General features: G+C 28.7%; 2 protein-coding genes across 2 annotated transcripts; one reads left to right on the forward strand and one right to left on the reverse strand.

Annotated features, from left to right (window-relative positions):
* Positions 1 to 1,583: 1,583 nt before the first annotated feature.
* Positions 1,584 to 8,750, reverse strand: LOC107644186 (uncharacterized). The gene is made up of 3 exons (XM_016347993.3): positions 8,571 to 8,750; positions 8,166 to 8,491; positions 1,584 to 4,199 (listed from the first exon to the last, which is right to left on the reverse strand). Exon 3 carries the CDS (start codon positions 4,101 to 4,103, stop codon positions 1,875 to 1,877), a length of 2,229 nt encoding a protein of 742 aa, XP_016203479.1. The 5' UTR covers positions 4,104 to 4,199; positions 8,166 to 8,491; positions 8,571 to 8,750; the 3' UTR covers positions 1,584 to 1,874.
* A 14,874-nt stretch (positions 8,751 to 23,624) lies between these two features.
* Positions 23,625 to 25,257, forward strand: LOC148566020 (uncharacterized). Its single transcript, XM_088487341.1, has 3 exons — positions 23,625 to 24,140; positions 24,253 to 24,436; positions 24,533 to 25,257. Exons 1-3 carry the CDS (start codon positions 23,625 to 23,627, stop codon positions 25,255 to 25,257), a joined length of 1,425 nt encoding a protein of 474 aa, XP_088343467.1.
* Positions 25,258 to 25,415: the final 158 nt, after the last annotated feature.

Raw genomic sequence — 25,415 nt, forward strand, 5'->3', positions numbered from 1 at the left:
AACCTAAAGTCAATGTTCTTAAGAGGTGAATTAGAGTGACTGACCGAGGTTCGGTAGGCCAGGACTTCAGCCTGCGTATTATCAGGATCACAAGACCCTAAACTGATTTGCAAGAATTGTTCATCATACTTCTAACTATATCCATTTGAGTACGCTTCTTCTGCCACATCATTTTGTTGTGATATGCACATATGCAATGTCTTTTTAGAAGTTTTGCAAATAACATTGACATTGTCTTGTTTCATAATTTTTTTTTTATATATTCACCACCTCTATTTGAATTAACAACTTTCACTTTTTTTTATCTAATTATTTTTCAACTTCTGTAATATAAATTTCAAGAACAGTTCCACTCTATCAAGCATCAACTATTTGAGACTTTTTTTTAAAAAATAGACATATCCATAACGTAAAAATTCATTAATAAAAATGATAAAATATTTTTCTCTATCAAAAGTAAGGGTGTGCATGGCCCGGCCCGGCCCGAAAACCTGGCCCGGCCCCGAACACTTTAGGGACTATTTTGGTATGATTTCACCGGGTCTAGAGCCGGGTAAGGGTCTCAAAAATAGACCCAGTCATTATTTCGGGTCAGGTCTGGGCCATGGCTCGGGTCACCCGAAGTCGGCCCGGTGGCCCGGTCATCATACAAAATTAATATTTTGTGTTATTAGTGATAGATGATGGCAATTCTTATATGGAATTTAAGTATTGTAAACCTTAATATTTTGTGTTATTAGTTATTATAAAACTATAAGTTAATGTTTTATGTTTAAAATACATATGATTTTAGACTAATGCATAATATTGTGTTATTTATATTGATTTAAATATTTGGTGTTATTAGACAATATTAGTATTGATTATGATTATGCTTTAATTTTAGAGAATAGTTGGTTCTTGTTATATTTTTCTAAGTGAATTTTATCATGTCAAATAATGGTTGGAGTCTTGAAAATTTGGATATTTTCACATGCTAGCTTATAAGAAGGTATCAAGGTAATGTAATGTTAACGGCCCGGTTTTCACCCGGTATAATCGTAGCCCGAAAGTGTATAGATTTCATCGGGTTTAGGGCCGGGTTCGGGTCTAATAAATAGGTCCGGTATATATTTCGGATCGGGTCTAGATCACATCAACCCGGTTTCACCCGACCCATGCACACCCCTAATCAAAAGATAGAGCATAAAAAAAATCCACATACACCAACGTCAATAAAATTTAGACTTACTTTATCTGGTTTGTTTTTCCTTATATAACCCACACATACATCAAAGTCGATAAAATTTAGACTTTTTAAATTCTTTTTCTTTACTAATCTTTCCATTCTTTCCTTTGATGTGACCCAAGTATTTTTGCTACACATAACTTTCCTTAGGCATATTCAGTCTAATTATGCAAGTCTAATACCCAATAAGCAAAGATTTAGAAAATTGATTAAGAACTATATAAATCATCAATCAGAATACCATAATAAATATATTAGAATTTTTACATAAATTAAAACAACAATTTTTACCCCTTTAAAAAAAACTACAATTGTCTAATTTTAAAACAAAAATTAAATTCCTACACGTTGGGAATACATAAAAAGTCTTAACTCTTTAAGTAAATCTAAATGATAGCTAGTATACAACACCAAACAGTAAGTCCCTATTCCTTTAATTGGAGTTTTCACATGGTTTTTCATGTAGAGAAACATTTTACTTTGACTTGTAATAGGAATAATTTACAATTATGAATAAATACAATTAGACTACAATAAGAATTTATATTATAATATACTTCCAACAAGAAAGAGATACAAACAACATTTTCTGATGTCTAACAAGCAGGATCTTACTACTTTTATCCTTGCAATAGCCCTCTAGATATCATTTCATGAAGTTTCTCCGCTTTGTCATTTTTACATTTTTCAAATAATGACTGATTATTTTGTTAGTTACTTCATTCGGAGAGCAACCAGCATCTTTCATTTTTGACTTTAAGGCCAATGCTTCATCAAGCAGGCCCTTTTTGCAGAGCTCGTTGATCATAATAGTGTATGTCCAAACATCTACACGATCGCCTCTAACTAAAAGCTTTTGAAAAATCTGTTGAGCACTCTTAAGTCTTCCACCTTTACATAGACCATCAATAATTATATTGTACGTGCGTATATCTATTGAGCAAAAATTGTCTTCCATTTTTGACAAATATGCCAATGCTTCATCAAGCAAGCGTTTTTTGCAGAGCTGGTTGATCATAATATTGTATGTCCAGATATCTGGACGATAGCCTCTAAGAAAAAGCTTTTGAAAAATATGGCGAGCATTCTCAAGTCTTCCACCTTTACATAGGCCATCAATAATTATATTGTACGTGCATATATCTGTTGAGTAACCATTGTCTTCTATTTTTGACAAATATGCCAATGCTTCATCAAGCAATCCCTCTTTGCAGAGCCCGTTGATCATAATATTGTGCGTCCAGATATCTGGATGATGGCCTCTAAGAAAAATCTTTTGAAAAATCTGATGAACATCCTTAAATCTTCTACCTTTCCATAAGCCATCAATAATTATATTGTACGTACATATATCTGTTGAACCATTGGCTTCCATTTTTGACAAATATGCCAATGCTTCATCAAGTAAGTCCTCTTTGCAAAACCCATTGATTATAATATTGTGTGTCCACGTGTTTGGTTTATAGTCTTCAATGAAAAGATTTTGAAAAATCTCTCTTACATTTTCAAATCTTCCATTTTTGCACAAGCCATTTATAAGTATGTTGTATGTATATATATCTGGATCAATGCCACTCTCTTTCATTTGATTGAATAACATTAGTGCCTTTTCAAGTTGTTTGGAATTGAACATCCCGTCCAACAAAGAATTATAAGTCACTATATCAGCAAGTTGACCTCTATCATGCATCTTTTGAAAAAGCTTCTCAGCACAAAGGATTTTTCCTGATTTTCCCAAGCCATCAATTAGGGTATTGTAAGTTACCATATCAGGAACCATGTTCTTGCAACACATCTCTTCAAAGAGATTCAAGGCGTCATCAACCATTTTACTTTTGCACAATCCCTTAATCATGATATTATAACTCCAAACATCAGGAGACACTCTACTTTGAGCCATTGTACTGAATACATATTTTGCCTTATCTACCTCACTAGCCAAACAATATCCATCCATTAAACTATTATAAATAACCACTTCTGGTTTCACACCTTTTTTTATCATAACAGCAAACACAGTGTTAGCATCTTTGATTCTTCCTTCCTTACATAGTCCATCAATCAAAGTACTATACGTACAAACATTTGGAATAATGTTTTTCAGCATCATATGATTTAGTAAATCAATGGCTTCCATTGGTTGACCCGCAAGGCACAGTCCATGAATTAGAGTAGTGTAAGTGATAACATCGGGAAAAATTCCCATAGCAAGCATTTCAGAGTATAAATGAAAAGCCTGACTTACAAGTGTATCCTTGCACAGACTATCAATAATTGCGCTGTACATTACCACATTAGGAACAATCCCACACCGTGGGTGGTGTGGGATCTTTCTCAACACTTGAATAGCAGCTGCTGTGTGTCCGGTCTTACAGAGTCCATTGATTAAGGTCCCGTAAGTGACTTCATTAAACTGAAATCCTTGATCCAGCATTCTCTCGTGAAGGTGCAGTGCTTTTTCAACCTTACTACTGAGACAGAGACCTTTAATGAGTGTATTCAATGTTACCGTATCAGGCTGAAAACCCATCCTGAAAATCTTAGCCAGTACAGAGAAAGCAAGCGTGATACGACCCATGCCGCAACAACAATTAATTACGATGCTCAAAGTAAATAAGTTGGGAGCGATTCCCCTGGCTTGTAATTGCTGAAAAAGGGAAATGGCGGTGGGGAAATGGTTGGTCTTGGCAAGAGATCCCAAAATCTTGGTGAATTGGATGATGGATGGAGGAGGACGCATAGAGAGCATGCGAGTGAAGGAATCAACAGCTTCATCAAGTGATTGGGGCTGAGAGTGACAGTGCAGGGATGAAGTTGAAGGGAAGCAAAGACGGAGAACGGAATGGGGAACAGAATACGGAGAGAGCTTTGGCATTTGAAGAGCATACTTTAATTTGACTGGTGAGGATAAGAACAATGAAAACAATTTTTGCAAGCAAGAGGAATGTGCCGCGTTGAAGAGTTCTTCGACCTGAGAGAGAGCAAGAGAGAGAGTAGTATTCAAACTTAATCGAGGATTAGGTTATAGAAAAATATTTATTTTAGTTTTTGAATTGTTTGTTTTCTGCTTTTATAAACGGCCAAAAACAAGGAATTAATAATTTTTATTATCTTAATCTATTATTATTCTTATTAGAGTAATTACTCAAATTAGTTTCAAAAAAATTTAAAAACGAATATTTTAGTTTTTTAAAAAATTAATACACAAATATTTGTAAGATTTTATTTTGATAGAGATAAATTAGTTTTCAGTTCATTTTTTAACGGAATAATTATCTAAATCAGTTCTCAAAAATTTTAAAAGCGGATATTTTAGTTCCTAAAAAAATTAATACACAAATCACTTTTCAAAATTTTTTTCCGTCAAACATAACAGTTTTTCGTCTATTTTTCGATATGATTCACTAAATTCTTTGAGTATTTATTAGAAAAAAAATATTAGTAGATATTATAATCAAATTAATTTTTTAAAGTTAAATTAAACCAATTTTATTTCTAATATGGTATTATTTAAAAAAATATTATTAAACCATCTTCACTACATACACAAGCAACGTCAATAATGTTCAATAAAGTTATTAGAGATTATTTAACAAGAAACTTAAGGTTAAAACCATTTGATATTTTTGTATTTAATACAACTTAGCTTGGTGTGATAGTTATGAATTAAGTATAATCAAAGTTATTCTTCTATTTTAACTTGAATCTCAACTTGATCACTAAATTATTAATTAACTCAAAAAATTAACTGAATTTTTACTTCATAATTAAACTAACTTAACATATACATTCATGTGGCACATACATATTATTTTTTTATATGTAATGTGTGCAAAAACCATGCTAACAAAAAAAAAGTATGCCAAATTTGCAACTTAATTCCATATGCATAATGTCAAATTGTCAACATGAATCCGACAATGTCATATTTTAAAAAACATGTTTGTATTAAAAGAAAATATTTTAATTTAAATTTTTAAGCATCATTATTCACCTTACTTGTTTTCAACCAAAAAAGTATATCAATATACTAGTGTCATCATCCACATACACAAAGCTAAGCTAATAATAATAAAGATTGACATATAATAAAAGTAAAATAGAGGAGGGACTTTTATATCTTACAGGAAAAAAACGACCGAAATTAATCTGTGTATTAATTTTCTTTTCATTTTAAAATCCTTGGGAGACTTGGGTAATTAGTCTGCCAAAAAATAGACTCGAAATTGATTTGTCTGTGGAAGTAAAATTTTAGAAATTGATCAAAATATTAATTTTGTTGAGAAGCTAAAATATCAACTTTTAAAATCTTTAAAAACTGAGTTGGATAATTACTCTTATTATTATTTTTGCATTAACTGTAGGAATCTTCTCATGAAAAGGAAACCAGAAGCATTAAAATAGAGAAAATATAAATATTTATTTTTATTAATATTTAGGATTTAGATAACTTATGTTTTAAAGACATGAATTAAAATTATTTTTAATAAAAATTTGTGATATTTTATTTTAATAAATAAATGAAAAATATATTAAAAATTTTAATTTTACATATTTTTATACAAACCTTTTTAATTGATAATCTTTAAACCCTAATATTTAACAAGTCACAAAAAAAACCTAATATTTAACATAAAAGTATTTTACTATTACAGTATTACTAACAATCAAATGTGGTACTGGAAAATTGGTCTAAGGGTTTTCTCTCTGTGCTCTGCTAGGGTTAGCAGAATAATCCTAAATTTCTCAAAGTCGTGCGACTTTTTAAAAAAATTGGTGAACAAGGTGAATCATGAGGAGCAATTTGAATTCTGTTAGACAGAATCAGAAGCATAACCTAGCTGAAGAAGAGGAGATAGTGGTGTTTGATGATGGAGACCTTCAATCTGAATTGGATAAGTGTACAAAAAGTTTAATGGGAAGACTTATGGCTGATTGTCCTTTTAGCTCAGAAACAATGGAGGCTGCCATGTTTGCAATCTGGGGACAACCGGCAGGTTTCAAGGTACAAAATCATGGAGGTAATGTTTTCCAATTCTTTTTTTCTTTATGATGAAATGGATGTACTGAGGATTGAAAGAGGTACTCCTGGATATTCAAAATTACATACTCAATCTAAAGAGATGGGAACAAAAAAAACAGATAGATGAAAGTGAATTTGCAAATGTGCCCATTTGGATATAATTATGAGGACTTCCTAATTACTGCAAAACCAGGGAGCTTGGAAGAAAAGTGGAAAGAGCATTAGGAGAGGTACTTGACAAGGAAGGAGGTAGAGAAAAGTCAGAGTCCTCAATTCAAAAATTTCAAAACTTCATCAATGAGGTTGGTTTGATAGATCTGGGTTATGAAGGACCAAAGTTTACGTGGACTAACCGTAAATATGGCATCAACCACATCAAAGAAATGTTGAATACAGCATTTGCGTCAGAAGCATGGAAAAATTCCTACCCAAGAGCCTTGGTTTCTCATTTATCTAACGTGGGATCAGATCATAGGCCGATTCTACTCACCTTGGAAACACACACAACAAAGCCAAAGAGACAATTCCGATTCTAACAAAGATGGTGCGATAAGGAAGTGATCGCAAATTTGATCAAAGAGGTATGGAGGACTGATTGTGAAGGATCTCTAATGTTCAAATTCCATCAAAAGCTAAAGAGATATAAGCATGCAATTGTGGATTGGCAGAAGACTCATAGCTCTAACTCTTAGGCCCAAATCTCCCTAATTAATAATCGGTTGATGGAGGAAAAGGAAAAGGGAAGTTCGGCAAAATGGTGAGACTATCATAATTTTAGAGGCTGAGCTGGAAGAAGCTTATGACATGGAGGAACGATATTCGAGGGAGAAATCTCGTATCCAGTGGCATAATTGGGGTGACAAGAACACCAAGTTCTTTCACACTAAATTTCACACAAGAATCGTATCTCTTAACCGCAGTTGTGCTGCAGTCAGCCACTTATTTTTTGCGGATGATTCCATCTTATTCAATGGGGCAACAGAAGAGGATTGCTTACAGTTAATAACTATTCTTCACACTTATTCTCTCGAGTAAGCGGCCAAGTCATTAACCTAGACATATCCTCTGTTTTCTTTAGCCACAACACTCCTATGGAAGTTAGAGATCACCTGGCGGCTATTCTCAATGTTCCCCATGTCGATAACCAAGACAAATATCTTGGATTACCAGCAATTATCAATAGATCTAAGAGAGAAACGTTTTCTTATATTAAAGATAAGGTTTCTAACAAGTTACAACACTGGAAACGATCCTTACTATCAACAAGAGGAAGGGAGATTCTTATTAAAGCAGTAGCATCGCACAGTCCCTTTATATACGTTGAGCTGTTTTAAACTACCGGAGACGTTCATGGAGGAACTTCATAGTATGATGATGCAGTTTTGGTGGGCCCAAAGAGAGAATAAAAAGAAAATGCAGTGGATTGGGTGGAATCTGATGTGCAAACCAAAACAACAAGGCGGGCTACATTTTAAGCATCTTAGAGCTTTTAATTTGTCCATGCTCGGAAAGCAAGGCTGGAGAATTCTGAGCAGGCCTAACGCACTGATTAGCAGAGTCTATAAGAGCAAATATTTCAGGTTTCCATCCTTTCTTAAGGCAGGAGTAGGAAATAACCCCTCCTGGAGTTGGAAGAGTATGTTGGAAGGCAGAAAAGTGATTGAAAAGGGGATTCAGTGGAAGATAAGGAGCAGCAGATCAGTGAAGTTAATGGAAGACGCATGGATAAAAAATTACCCCCCTCTATTGACTATTATGCAACACCCGAACAATAATGGGTATCTCAGCTCATGACAAATAATAGACAGTGGAAGTGTGGAACCAACAGTTTCTGTTTATCACAGAAATTTTTAATTAAGATATAACTCAAGCAATTATTCAGACAAGCATTACAGAAGGAGAGGATGAAATTACCTAGTCCAGGGAGAAACAAGGAAGATACACAGCTGCTTCAGGCTACCAAGTGGCTTACCAGTTCTATGACCCTCCTCTGGAGATGCTCTCAGTCCAGTGTCGCGAGAAGAAACTCTGAGCATCAATTTGGGACTGGCAAATACAGCTGAGAGTGAGGATTTTCCTATGGAAGATCATGCACAATGGTATACCTACGAGTAAGTGCACGAAAGAATCCCAGGAATATCTCCCTTGTGCCGCTGCTGCTCTGCCGAAGAGGAATCCGTCACCCATTGCCTCATCAATTGTGAAACCTCGCAATTAGTGTGGCATCAGACCACGAGCCTCTGACAATTGTGGATGAATTTGATTGAGAAGTTGAAAATCGAAAGAAATGGAAGAAGAAAGATTAAGGAGGTTGCATACCTGCTCTGGAAAATCTGGAAAGGAAGAAACAAGTTCTTCTTCGAAGGTGAAGCTCTCAACCCGAACCGAATCGTTGAAGTGGCCACCCGCAGTAAAGAAGAAGTTCGCAATGCCACCTCCTCAGCAACTAGATGAAGAAGATGACTTTTCCCTCTTACCGCCAAATCTATCTATTTCTCAAGCTAACATTAAATAAATAAATTAAGATAGTCAATATAATTATATATATTACAATTCTTTCTATTTTAGTTAACCCATTACAAATCATTCACTTAGTTTAAATCAAATATGATTTATCTTATAAAAATTGAATTCATAACAAATACAGAAATAATATATTTATTTGGGTAAAGTATCAAAAATATACTTCCGAATTTTATTATCGATAAAAATGACGTTAAATAATTTAAAAATGCGACAAAAATGTTCAACATTAAATATGTATTCTCAAAAAATGCTTTAGAAATTGAATTTTGATACGGTTTTTTGCAAGTATGATTAGAAAAATGAGATATTTTTATCCTTAAAATTTGGTGATTTTTTACTAAGTGTGCAAGGTTAGGGCTAGGACTTTCTACAGGTCGAAAATACACATTCGCTATCTTCTCTGTCAGTTACTGCTTCCATCACCATCGAATTCCTCCTACTTTTTCACTGGTGATATGTCTAGGTATTTTGAACCACAAATTAATTTGTGTATACTCCACATCTGCCCAGAGAAAGAGAGAGATAGAAGAAATCAAGTAATGATCTTATTTTTAAAATATGCATTTAAACGTTACACAACTAACCTCAAATGGATCATTCTGCAGAATGCCGCTAGATAGGTAAATAGACACAGTTGTACGCATCCAATAGCAGCGGTGGCATCCATCACCGCCGTCGCCTCATTTCTCTTCTTTTCTCTGTCGATCTAGCATCCTTCTCTGTGACCGTCCCTGTCGTCGTTACCCTCTTCTCCTTCTTCCGTCGTTCTTTGTTTCTTCACCGTTGTTTTCTTCTTCTCTTCTCTGCAACGTCGAAAGAGGAAGTCTTTCCCTTTGCTGGTGCCAACTACTCCCCCTTTCAAAACTTGCAGCAGGCTCTCTCTTATCTTCTCTTCTTGTTAACAATAAAAATGCAGCTGCAAGTCCTAGAATAAAACCATTTCCAATTTGAATTTGAATCAAAATCCCGCCCAATTACTTCTTTATTTGAGAACTGGCAGGTGCCCAACTTTAAAAGCAAATACTTGTCAATCACACACACAGTTTCACGTGTCGGGCATAGAACGCTCCACTTGTCGCTCACAGACCACTCTACTACTCTCCTATTATATATTAATAGATTTGAATTTGAATCAAAATCCCGCTCAATTACTTCTTTATTTGAGAACTGCCAGGTGCCCAACTTTAAGAGCAAATACTTGTTAATCACACACAGTTCCACGTGTCGGGCATAGAACGCTCCACTTGTCACTCAGATCACTCTACTACTCTCCTATTATATATTAATAGATTTGAATTTGAATCAAAATCCCGTCCAATTACTTCTTTATTTGAGAACTGCCAGGTGCCCAACTTTAAGAGCAAATACTTGTCAATCACACACAGTTCCACGTGTCGGGCATAGAACGCTCCACTTGTCGCTTATAGACCACTCTACTACTCTTTTATTATATATTAATAGATTTGAATTTGAATCAAAATCCCGTCCAATTACTTCTTTATTTGAGAACTGCCAGGTGTCCAATTTTAAGAGCAAATACTTGTCAATCTAACACAATTCCACGTATCGGATATAGAACGATTCACTTATCACTCACATACCACTCTATTACTCTTCTATTATATATTAATAGATTTGCATTACCTATTTGTGTATGATCTGGATGTTACTGTGATCAATTTTATTTGAATATCATGACAGAAAGTAAAATGACCAACTCTATCACCATTTGCAAATGCTGGTGGCTTTATTGGTCATGGTTGGAATTGCTTTACAAAGCTGATTCATCATGATAAATGAAAATGACACTTACCATGTGATTTTGCTATTAATGCATTTATCCACTTTGTAAAGATGGACTATTATTGAGTTCTATATCATAGTGAATTGCAAAATTGATTACTTAGTCAGAAGCTCTTAGTATTGAAGTCCAAGAATATAATATGGATACAATATCCAAGAATAGTCTATCTTGTCTGGAATGTGATTTGCCGTAATTCTTTATTGTGTGCACTAGTTATTAGAGTCATATTGCCACTTAATACAATTGATCTGAGCAGTTTTATCTGCATCACGTCAGTTTAGGAATAAAAATATTTTACATGACCAATCAATCAAATATCATTATATACCATATATCCACATTTTAATTATTCTAACTAGAGTATGTTCTCGTGCCTTACATAGGATAATGCATAAAATTATATAAAAAAATTTTATTAAAAAATTAAATAAAAAATATATATAGTAATTATTATTATAAATTTTTTTAATTTAAAAATATTAAAAATAATTAGTATTTATTTTAATCAATTTGGATTGGTTAAATAGTCATCTCATTTGTCCGCTTAAGTAAATATTTGGAGCTCGAATCTCGCATTGTGTGTATAACAATCTATTAATTAACAGCAGACCCTTAATAAATAGAGCATCAATATGTGGTGGAGTCCTCGACTTGTCGAGTTAGAAAGTCCATAGAAAAAAAGTTGTATTTTTCTTTAAAATAGATTAATTTCTCATTAATAGCAACACTTATAGACTTTTGTCTTTGTTGAAATTTATCTAAGACAATTTTATTTGTTGGTATCGTATTGATTTTTGAAGTCAAAACAATATGATCAACATTGTTACTTGTTGAAACTTCACATTTTATGAAATGATTTTTAAATTTTTAAATTTATAAACTTATGTCATTACAAAAGTTATTAGATCAATTAATATTTCTTGATAACATGATGTACCAAAACACCATCATTGAGTATTAATAAGTATGAAAAGAAACCAATAACAACTTTTATTATTTAATATATATTTTATTCTATTAAAAAATAAATTAATATTTCTTGAACTTGTAAATATTTTTTTTCCTAATTTCTCATACCATTTTATTTGACAATATTTACCATTAAAAATAACAAATGACCATACTATCCTACAATATATATGATGTATAAAATAATTTCTTATCTTAAAATTAATTATAGTTAGTGAGATAAAATTTAAAATATTTTTATTTTCTTACTCAAATCTAAATTTAAATTTAGAATTGATTAACAATTCATCCTTTTTTAATTTTAGTAACAGAAATAAAATTGGTTAGATACAAAATATTCAGCACTTAATAATTTCAATCATTTAAATTTTAGTTATCAAAATTTAGGCTAAAAATTAATTATAAACATAATAATCGATAATATATATTATATTAGTACGTAAATAATAATATCTAATGTATAATCGATTGAAGATTGATTTATTATTTAAATTTTTTTCATAAACTTTGTAATATCTAAAAATAATAATCTCATTTTTATTATTATTTAAAAAATTATTCATAATTATTTGATTATGTAATTAACTTAATTAATAACCTTTATTATTATTTTTATACGAAAAAAAGTATCAATTTATACTATTTATATATTTTTCACTATTAATAAATAAGTAGATATTTGCACTACTATACTTATCATCTTAGATGATGACTTAAGTTACTTATTTTGTATGTTAAATAATATTTTGAATGTTAAATTCATTAAATATTAAGATGAGAAAATTTGTTCAATAAATTATATAAATAGTTATTACAAAAAAGAAAAAAATATTTAATTATGTGAGTGATTATTGTATATATTAGGATTATCTATTTTAATTATGTGAGTGATTATTGTTATTTTTATTTTTTTGTTATATTAGTAAATAATATTTAAAACTAAAAAAAATAATTAATTTTTTAATTTGAATTAAAAAAAATTTGTAAATATATCCAACTTTTACATATACTAAGTGTTATAATATTAAATAGTATAATATTTGCTATAATAATAACTCAAAATATTAATCCAAGATATATTTAGGTCTAGTGAGACCTCAATGCAAGCAAGATCAACCTTAAAGGCCCATGGTTAGGGTCCTAAATCCGACTTAGGTTTATTATCTTAAAGGTCCAATGCAAATGAAGTCCACGCGTCACCTTTTAAATTGGTTAAGATTGGATCTCCGTTGCTAGTTAGGTATGGTAATGAGTACTCTGGAGAGTGTGACAAGCCTCCTTCCCATCCCTCACTCCTATTTTTTAAAAAAATTCTCCCGTCCTTTCTCCGTCTTTGCAAGTCCCTATTTAATTATCCCTTAGGTAACAGAGAGAGGGAGAGAGGGAGAGAAAGAGAGAGAGATAGAGAGAGATTAGGATTACTAAATTCAAGAAATGGATTTATTTATATATAAATCAGAATAAATTAGTAATTTTATATTCGCGTGTATTTAATAGGTTTCATGGGGCAAGTACTTATGTCCGTGTTCCTATAGGCCCGTCCTGCCCCGCCAAAAGCCTACCATCTGACGGATTGGACCGTTCCGTTCCGCCTAGTGAGACGGTCCTGAATTCCTCCCACGTTCTGCCTAACGGTAGGCTGGCGGGTTGGCGGGGCCGAACCCGCCAAATCTCTCATTTTTTTTATAAATCATTAAATATTAAACAATATATATAATTTCACAACTATTTCAATAAATTTATAATTTCTAAATTTACAAACATTAAAGTCTTTATAATTATAAGTATGTAATAAGCATAATTATAAACCAAATTTTTTAAAACAAAATAATAAAACTAACATTGTCCAAAGCAAAACAAATATTGTCCAAAACATATAATTAAACATCTTCAAATTTATAATCAATCAAACATAAAATATAATCTAAAATATAACTTAGAATATCTTCAATTATATTTTTATCCTCTTGTAGATCAATAACATCATTGAAATTTGAAAAAAAAATAGCCCTGATAAAAAAAATGCTTGGCCCGGCAGGAAAGCCTACCCGCCTCCCCCCACCGAAATCCGCCAAAACCCACGAATTAGGTAGTACAAGGTAGGCAGACTTTTTAATTTTGGCGGTTTCAAATTTTCAGCCCACCCTACCTTTTTTGGCGGGTTACGCAGGCCGGTCCGACAGGTTTCAGCCCGTTTACCACACTTAGTCCCATCTAATTTCGCGTGGCAGTTCGTGAGGATTTCACGAGTTTCCATCTAACCCTAAAACATATTTTGGCTGTTTTTGTGATCATCCCTATTGCTAGCATTCATTGGCTCGTGACGTGGAGCTATTCCAACCACTCAGTAAATTCTCAGATAATCAAAATCTAGGATATATTCCTTTTTTATAAAATCACATGTATCCTTATTATAATAATATTAATAGGAGATAAATGGATAAACACTAAACTATTGTTTGGATATAAGATGAAAAATAAGAGGAAAGAAAATAAAAAGAAAGAAAATGAGAAGAAAGAAAAATAGAAAAAGATATTTTTTTTTTTTTGTGTTGTTTAGATGAAGAAAAAATAATTAATGGAAAGAAAATAGAATAAATTTTTTCTTTTGCTTGGATGAAAGAAAAAGTAAGAAGAGAGAAAATTATAATAAAGTAAAATTATATTAATATTTTTATATATTATATATAAATTATAATTCAAAGGGTAATTCTATACTTTTATCCATGTTTACATTTCTCCATCAGTTTTTTCGCAACTTTAAAGGGAAAAATTTACATGAGTTCCACATACATTTTTTTATTTTTCATTCAATTTTTTTGTTGATCCAAACAATGAAAAATTAATTTTTTTCATCCATTTTCTTCTCCACCATTTTATTTCTCTAAAAATTCTTTTAATCCAAACAATACGTAAATAAGTCACATTTTTCATATATATAACAATAACCAATTAATATCATATATTATAACTTGTTAAATCATAATATTTTGAGAAGTGATGTATAGATAACTTAAATAATATTGATAAGTCTAAAAAAATTTAGAAAAAAAATATACAAATTACATATTGATCCATAATATTTTCTTTTTAAAAATTTGTCCATAGTCTATGATTAATAACTTTAAAATTATATATATGTTATTTATCTTATATAATTTTTATTTTATAGAGGCTTATAATTTTTTTATCGGCGATATTAATAGTTATAGAGAGATTTTTACTTTTAAATAAACTTATAAAAAAATTTAAAACAAAACTGGTTGCAATTTTTATGATAATTCATTTAGTTTTTATTTTAAATTAAAATTAAATTATATATTCAATTTATATTTATTTGTTTATCCTAATGATTGTATATAATAGATAATATATTTAACTATATTTTAAAAGAAATTATTGAATTTTATATAATTGAATTTTCATATAATTTTATAGATAATATATTTAAAAAAAATTGAATAACCCTTTTTTAAAGATATGTCAATCCAAATAATATAGATTGAAAATAGAAAAAATATAACTAAATTATATAATACAACATAATATTCCTAAAAGTTTGTTTTATAGCAAATCTAATGCTAACATATTTATCATCATCTGTGATATAATCTAATTTCACAATTATTCAAACATTGCTTTTATGAAAAAATTGTATTATTTACTTTGAAAAAAATATTTACTCACTATTATAATTTAAATAAAATATATAATAGATATTGAACTAATTTATTTTAATAATTACCCAGTCACAAATATTCATCAAAGATATGAGATTTAAAAACATACAAAGTAAATATAACACCTACAACTTTTACACTTCCACGATAAGATGATTATCATAAATCTTTTTAGCATAAATTAAACAGAACAATATATAATAATAAAAAAATAATCAAATCCAAAAAGGTTATACAACACCTATCATACACTACTACTGTTAACATTGAGAAAGTTTTAACCATTTATTCTTTTATTAGTTATCTTTTTATCTATTCTACACTTTATCTACAAGTATGTTAAGGACTAAACCTATGCTTCAGCCTTTTAAAATCTCATATATTCTTGCCAAATATAATATTATTATGCGTCGTCCATATTAACCAAAGAACTGAAAATAACAAAAGCATCTATATGTTCTTTATAGAAACTATTGAATGAAAGAATTGTTGGTAAAAAGATAATATTTTTTATAATATGTATGATTTTTTATGATGATAAAATAAAAATAAAAGGCATGGAATAATATTGTGTATATTTAAGTTAATTTTAATCTTTTTTAATAACCAGATTTGTCATAATATAATTGATAAACAATGACAGTTAATAGAGATTATATATATTTTAAGTATAATATACATTTTATGATTTTGTACGAAACAATATTAGTTTTAATTTATATATTTATTATTTGATATTAAAAATAAAAAGTATTTGTATTGTTAGCACTTTTCAAACCTTTCTCAACTCCGACCGTGATTAGGTCTAAAAAGTACCCACCTCGTTAGAAATAAATGTAATCTAATCAATTTTTATCTGATAGTGCTATACATTGGCATAATCATAGAAGAATTAACTTTAGCGAGATAACAATATGATATTTAGTTACCACAGGAGTATTTTTATATATAGAATTTTCAATCAATTATGTATTATTTCTGATGAAAATAATATATTCAACATGGATATTGTTTGTTAGGTAAAAGATAACAGATTGATATAGAAAATTAATTACAATGGATATATTCATTATAAGAAATATTTTTCTATGTAATACTATAAAAAATATCAGGGTCACCCTGAATTACTACAGGTTCAACTTCCATCAACAGTGGTAAAATGCTTAAACTGAGATATTTTTGGACTATAATATTTGTCAAATAAATAATTAATTAAACACTCATCCATACATTCTCATTTTAAGTATATTTATACATAAAAAAAAAAAAAGAAAATAAGAGTTGAAATAGCAAAAGCGATAAAAATGACGATTCTTATAATTATGTGTGGCTATCTATATATAGAATATCAAAAGACTGTGATTATCTAACAAAATTAATTTGTATTTATTGCATTCAATTTGAATAGCTAAAAAATTATTTTATTTTAGTTTAGTCCTTAATTCACATTATTTGAATTTAGCTCAATATATATAATTTGATTTGATTTAATTATTAGTGAAAAATTTCTGGAGAGTCTATTTTATTCATAAATTTATTATTTTAATAATTAATAAATTAATCTAATTGATACAGATAATTAGTATAATTAATTTGGTTTAATAAATTAAAAAAATACTAACATAATTTTAAAAGAAATAAATTAGAAAATACTACTAAATCAAATTGATATAAATTATAATAAATTGTGTGATACTTAAATATCTAATAAAATTAATTAGTTGATATAGTTAATTTATCATAATAAATTGTATTTAATGAGTTAAACGAAATAAATTGCTAAACACTCTCAAAAGCATGTCATGTCAACTCTATCATTAAGTGCAGAAACCTGTTTTTTATATAATAGAATAAATAGAATAAATGAGAATATGATATGTGACATATTTTAATTATAAAATTAGTAATATATAATAAATTTTTTTATTAATCTTTATTGCTTGTTCGTTGCTAGTTTTTACGTAATTACTTAATAATTTTTACCTATAAAACTATCAACTATCTAATATTATAATTTAGTTAATAAGAACGATGACATTAATATTTTTTTCATAAGTTTTGTTATTATTTTTAATTAGAAAAGAGCCATATATAAATTTATTTCCTTAATGAATGTTAATTTTGTTGTAAAATTCTATATTATTTTTAAATTTTTAGCGTAATTGAGTCTAACTTTTACATTTTGAACTAAATTTACTTGAAAAAATTAATATGTAAATCACATTAGTATTACAAAATTACTTTATTAACATAATTAGTGGTGCTTACTTGAACCATTAAATTTAACTTCTAATGATATCAAAGTCAACCTATTTTATTATCTTATGCCTTCAAAGAATTTACACGACTGACATAAAAATCTAATAATTGAAAAAAATATTCAATACAATGAGTATATTCACTTTAACAAATATTCTTCTATATGATACTATAAAAAAATATACTGGTCACCTTGAATTACTACAAGTAAACTTCCATCCACAGTGATAGAATGCTTAAATTAAGATATATTCGTCAAACAAACAATCAATAAAATATCATCCGTACTTTCTAATTTTGGGTACATTTATCTATACCAATATATAACGGGGATACACAGGTTTGGTATCCAATTTTTTTTTGTCCCTGTTCTTTTTTATTAAAAAATGGGTCTACCTATAACAGAACTACAAAACTGAACCACTCCTAACTGAACCACTCCTAACAAAAAAACTGACACCACATACTTAGGATACATAAATAATTATTAATTTTATTTTTATCTTTAAGTGATTAATATATCATTATAATACAATAACTGATAGTATATAAAATATATTTATTTTATTAATTAAATCTACACCATATGGTTTACATATTTTTTTTGTCCAATATTTATTTTTTAAAAAAATTACATCTAAAAGTGTACCCATTAATCAAGTTTATACCAATACAATATATAATAGACTATACCAATGTATAATTAGAATAAAAAAATTTGGTATCCAATTTTTTCTTACTATTTTACCCCCTGTTTCTTTTTATAAATGTTGAATTCAAAAAAATATAATAAACGGTAACTACTTCCTCCATGTTTATTATTTTTTTATTATCAAGGAAAGAATTTACCCCACTACTGTATCAAACTGCTTCACCATCAACCCATGACATATTTTAAAACTGAACAAAAAAAACTGCTACTATTACGTACTCACTTTAAAAACTAATTCACTGTTCCACTTTAAATTACTCTTTCCCTTTCAATCTTGGTGTCGCAAAATTTTTTTTCTCTGCATAGTATTGTTATATTTCTGACAAATAGATATGGAAACTTCACAAAATCAACAGCCACGTCAACGTCGACCCACTTTGACAGATTATGCTAGGCGAAGAAGACAGAATATGACCGAAGAACAAAGACAACAATACCTAGCTAGAAGACGTGCAAGTTATCTGGAGATGATTCGACAAGGAAAGCAAATTGCCATACCAACTGATACAACTCCAATTCCAAACACTGGTGGAGGTACCCAATTAACTATAAACATTGGGGTTGGTGGAGGTACCCAATTAACTATAAACATTGGGGTTGCCAGATTGACTATAATTAGACAAATGGCCAGAGTTACCACCTATCAACAATTTGTTACAAGTAACACGATAACTAAATTTAATTTTTTTTTTGTTATGAATTGAATTAGTTTTTACTAATTATATTTTACTTTTCAAAAATACAGGAATGGAAGCATGACACTAGAACTGCCACAAGTAACAAAAATCAAAATAACATACTCAAAATTAATCAAATTAATATTACTATACAAAGTTTAGTATCCAAAATATATATCACGAAATTATACATACATTACAGTGTCTTTTTTAATCAAACAACACATCAATCATATATGAAGTTATAAAGTTAACATTAAAAATTTGGTATTCAACTTTTTCAGACATCATTCATCCTTAAAAAATAATTTTAAAAAAAATAAATAATCAAAAAAATAATAATATTTTTTTAATATATTTCATTTTTATCTTACAACATAATATATAACGTAATATATAATATTTACGTATTTATATTTATATTAAAAAAGAATAAAAAATAATGTCATGTAAGACTGATGAGAAAAAGTACATTTATATTAAAGTTTATGATAATGATTTTATAATCAAAAATAAAATTTATATATTAAAGTAATGAATCAATATAACATTAAATTTTTTAACAACACTTTAATTTAATTTTTTTAAATTTTTTATGTTCTCATATTTTAGAGCTTTGGTAATGATATATATTTCTAAAAAATTAAAAATAAAATTAGGATATTACTTATATACAAATATAATGGTTAAAAAAATTATAAGAACTATCTATACCAATATATAATAGGAATACACATGTTTAGTATTCCATTCTTTTTTATTAAAAAATGGGTTTACCCACGACAGAACTTAAAAACTGAATTACTTCTAAAGCAGAAAACTGACATTACGTACTCAGGATACATGATAATATTTTAAAATTAAATTTATTAATTATATTTTTTTCTTTATTTTTTCATAATATTTTTTTAAATTATTAAAAAATAAATAATTAATATAAATAACATTATACTATAATCATAATAATTATATACATAAAATTACGTCAACAAATACCAATATATAATGGGATACACAGGTTTAGTATCCAATCTTTTTTTTCTTCTTTTGTCCCTGTTTCTTTTTTATTAAAAAAATGGGTTTACCTACAACAGAATTTAAAACTGAACCACTTCTAATAAAAAAAACTGACACTACGTACTCAGGATACATGATAATATTTTAAAATTAAATTTATTAATTATATTTTTTCTTTTATTTTCATAATATTTTTTTAGAATTATTAAAAAATAAATAATTAATATAAATAACATTATACTATAATCATAATAATCATATAAATAAAATTACGTCAACAAATACCAATGTATAATGGGGATACACAATTTTAGTATTCAGTTCTTTTTTCCTCTTTTGTCCCTGTTTCTTTTTTATTAAAAAAATGGGTTTACCCACGACAAAATTTAAAATTGAACCACTTCTAATAAAGAAAACTGACACTACGTACTCCGGATATATGATATATATTTTAAAATTAAAATCTATTAATTATATTTTTATCTTTAATTTTTCATGATATTTTTAAAAAATTATTAAAATATAAATAATTAATATAAATAACGTTATACTATAATCATAATATAATGATGTAAATAAAATTACGTCAACAAAATATAAATTATTTATTTTTTTTAATATTTTTTATACATAATAACTCATAATACAATAGTATATAAGTGATCAATATATTATTATAGTACAATAACTGATAGTATATAAAATATAATTATTTTATTAATAATTATTTCAATGGGACAATAGTTATTAACTAAAGTCATTGGAATAATTAAATTTACAACACATGGTTTACATATTTTTGATGTCCAATATTTATTTTAAAAAAAATTATATTTAAAAGTGTACTCATTAATCAATTTTGTACCAATATATAATATAATGAACTATATATAACGGTTAAAAAAATTACAAGAGCTATTATTTTTTATCCCTTAAAATTTAAAAAAGCACGACATAAATAAAGATTAATTCATTTTATTATCAACGTAAACACAAAAAAAAATAATACGTTGAAGTATAACAAATAAATTATTTTTAAAACATATCGTTGTATTCTTAATTGTCTTAATTGATAAAATACTCATCATATCATCAATTTATGGTAACAAATTAAAATATCTCAAACATTAATGGACGAGATTCAAACCTTTGAAAAAAAATACCATAAAAAAATTATAATAGAAGTATAGAAAAAATTATTTGTATTATAATAAAGAAACATAAATCAATTCTAATATAATTAAAGTTACCGATATTTTGTTTCACGCAATCAAAATTAACTAATATTATGATAACTAATTATTCTCTTATGAGTTTAATTTATGCTTATTTTCTATATTGCTCTTTAAAAATATAAGTACGGAAATACATGGTAACGGAGCTGGTCCAAGTAATAGATCTCCTGGTTAGTATCTTTATATGCTTTAAACATGTAAACACATTGATATAAGTTATTTTGTCTGCACATTAAATCTTCATAACGTAGAATATTAACAAAATTAACCAACTTAATTAACACACTTTATTTTATTGTTAAGCACTAATTTTTTATTAATTCTAAAATATTTAAAGTTACCGATATTTTGTTTCACGAAATCATAACTAATATAATATATTATAATTAATTCTTCTCTTATTAGTTTAATTTATGTTTATTTTTTTATATTGCTCTTTAAAAATATAGGTACAGAAATACATGATAACAGAACTGGTCCAAGTAATAGATCACCTGATTAGTATCTTCATATGTGTAAATACATCGATATAAGTTATTTTGTCTGCACATTAAATCTTCTTAACGTATAATATTAACAAAATTAACCAACTTAATTAACACACTTTATTTTATTGCTAAGCGCTAATTTTTTATTTTTTCAAAAAAGTATATAACATTTAAAAATTGCAAATTTTTTAAATATAGGTGTACGTCAAGACACCATTACTAATTCAATTCCTCAACCAATTGTTTCTTATGAACCAACTACAAACAATACTAGAAGCCATGCAAATATGAATGGTGAGTACTCTATTTATATTTTTAATATTTTATCATCATCGTATAATAATCATTTAATATAAAAACACAATTATATAAAAAATTATCAAAATAATCAACTGTTGTTTATAAATAAATACTTAACAGTTGATTAATTTTTCATTTAATAAAAAAAATTAAAATAAATACTTAACAAATAAAACATTTAAAATAGGTGAAGCATTCATAAAACTAATAATAATAAGAATAACTTTATAATAAAATTTTTGTAACAGCATATATCTTTTAAAATTAAATAAAAAAATTGAACAAAAAAATTAAACACAAAAATAACAATTAACAGATACTACAAAAATATTGATATCCTATCTTATGTATTTAAAAATAAACTGTACAAATTATATGGGTCATTTTTATTATAAAGTTATTAACAAATTAAGCATTTAATAAATGGTAAAATTTACTAATGGCACAATGTATCTGATTTCTTAAAATAAAAAAACCAAATATTATATTAAAAGTTACAAGTCAATAAGTAACTAAATAATGTAGACCTCAAATTAAAAACATAGATAATGGTGTTTACATTCTTATGATCTACAAAATTTTTTTTAATGAATCACTAATTTAAGTACTAACTAAAAAAATGCTACTACAACTGTTATACAATAGCAAAAACCATGAGACACAAAATATTATTTAGTGATGGAAAATAAATTTTAACATCATTACCGTAACTACGGAATAAACCCTTAATGATAACAAGATTATTAAATTAAAATTTTATAATATAGAAAATATTATTAACATAAACACCAACTGAAATAACAAAATAAAAGTACACCATGCATGTAAACCATAAAAAATTCTTATGCAATTTTAATGGACAAAATTTTTACTGTACCGTTAATTTATCATAATAATTTTAAAAAATATAATTAAAATTATTACAAATTACTGGGCGACATTCAAAACTTTCATAAAATTGAAAAGCAAACAAAAACACAATAGAATCATATCAATTTAAAAATATTCTTTGTATATTTCAGTATAACTCAGAATAAAAATTTGCTCTATTAAATATATATTTAACCTCATATATTACCTAGAACTACAAACTTTGATAATCTTATATGAGCTTATGCAATAGAAAAATCTAGAAAAAGACACTACATCTTTAAAAATTACGTTTATTTTTCAAAAAACAAACCTCAATTGAGAAGTTGTATACATATTCTTTGTTCACTCTTAATTTCACTATCTAAAATAATATGAAATAATTAATGAATTATACCCGAGTACCTAACCAACAATTATTGGCACATGTAGAAAAAGAAATCTATAACATAATATTTTAATATTCCTATGCGAGTGCAGAAATTAGACACCATGTCCGAACATCCCACAATTGTGCTCGAAATTTTCAAGAGAATACAACAGTGCTTCAAACTACACTACCTCCTACAAGGACATGGACACACTATAATGCACGTCTGTTTCACCATGAAACATTTGACATGTGTTGCAATGGAGGAAAAGTCTCTTTACCCCAAGTAAATGCTCCTCGGGAATTACTTGAAATCTTCTTAGACCCTTCTGCGGAAGGGAACCATTTCAGGAAACACATTCGTGGTTACAATCATGTTTTTTCATTCACTTCGTGTGGTGTACACATAGACGAATAATTAGCTACAGCAAGTCATGGTATATATACATTTCGTGCTCAAGGATCAATGTACCACAGTATAGGAGGATTTCATCCAGATCAAGGCTCGCGGCCACGCTTCTTGCAACTGTATATATATGATACTGAGCACGAGTTACAAAATAGGATGCTGGAGAACACCCAACTGCATGAAAGTTTGGTTTTGAAACTACAACAATTGTTGCACCGATATAATCCTTTTATCCATGTATTCCGCCAGCTTGCACAACGACTAAATGTGCAAGAGTGTAGTTTGGTGATCAGAGAGCGACCTGCTAATCAACCACAATACAGTCTTCCAACTGCTTCACAAGTAGCAGCCATAATAGTCGGTGATGACATTGAAACAATGGTGCGCGAACGAGATATCAAGGTTCAAACTCATGCTGGTAACCTCAGAAGGATTCAGGAGTTTGTTGGGTATTATGATCCATTACAATATCCTCTTCTTTTTCCATTTGGAACCCATGGATGGGATATAAATACTCGAACTCAACGTGGAAACAAAGTATCATGCCGGACATATTATAGCTATATGCTCCAGGTACAAACTCCTATATTTGCTATATCATTTATAGAATTCTGTAGATGATAGTTTGTACCAATACATCATTTCATAATTTCTAACAATTTTCTATAATCCTTGATATTCGTAGATCCGCCCCAATGATCACTCAACAGTTTTGCAAGCGGGGCGACTTCTTCAACAATATGTTGTTGACAACTATGTGAAAATGGAAACAGGCAAGTTAAGATGGGTTCGACAAAGACGAACGGAACTTCGAGCTGAACTGTATCAAGGCTTACAAGATGCTTTGCACATAGGAGAGAATAATGCAGGTAATTATTCAATTTAATAGCCACACGATTGATCATTATGTGTTCCTGAATTTAAACTTTAAAACTAATAATACTTTTCTCAAAAATTGGTTTTAGAAAATGTTAGCAGAAGAACGATATTACCATCGTCGTTCGTGGGCAGTCGTCGAGACATGACTCAACGGTACGAGGATGGAATGGCTATTATTCTTAAAGAAGGAAAATCGGATATCTTTCTAACTATGACATGCAATCCATCATGGTCAGAAATAGCTTCAGAACTCAGTCCTACTCAAACTCCACAAGATCGTCCGAATCTAACAACTAGGATTTTCAGAGCCAAGTTCGAACAATTAAAGCAGGATGTTATTACCAAGGGTGTATTGGGAAAGGTGAAAAGTTATATTTATGTCACCGAGTTTCAGAAAAGAGGATTGCCACACGTACATATGTTGCTAATCTTAGAAAACAATGACAAGTTGAGTGATCCTGACCAATATGATAGTTTGGTCCGAGCGGAAATACTATGTAAAGAAACAGAACCATACTTACATGAGGCAGTGCTAAGGCATATGGTCCATGGTCCTTGCGGAACACTAAATCAATCTTCACCGTGCATGAAGAATGGTCAATGTAAACGCAACTATCCAAAAGAGTTCGTACCAGAGACACGACGAGGTGATGACTCATATCCTCAATATAGGAGGCGATTTGATACTCCAGTCCCTATCAACCAAAATGTCACAATTGACAATAGATGGGTGGTTCCGTACAACCCTTGGCTACTACTGAAGTATGATTGCCATATCAATGAGAGATATGTAGCAGTATCAAGAGTATAAAATATCTATACAAGTATTGCTATAAGGGACCAGACCGTGTGGCAATGGAAGTTCACAGAAGTTCTCATTATGATGAGGTGCAACAGTTTATTGATGCAAGATGGATTGCCACTCCAGAGTTAATTTTAAAATGATGAGAAAAACACTTATCTAACAAA

Source organism: Arachis ipaensis, chromosome B5 (genome assembly GCF_059453495.1).
Source record: "Arachis ipaensis isolate K30076 ecotype BB chromosome B5, ASM5945349v1, whole genome shotgun sequence".
Lineage (NCBI taxonomy): Eukaryota > Viridiplantae > Streptophyta > Magnoliopsida > Fabales > Fabaceae > Arachis > Arachis ipaensis.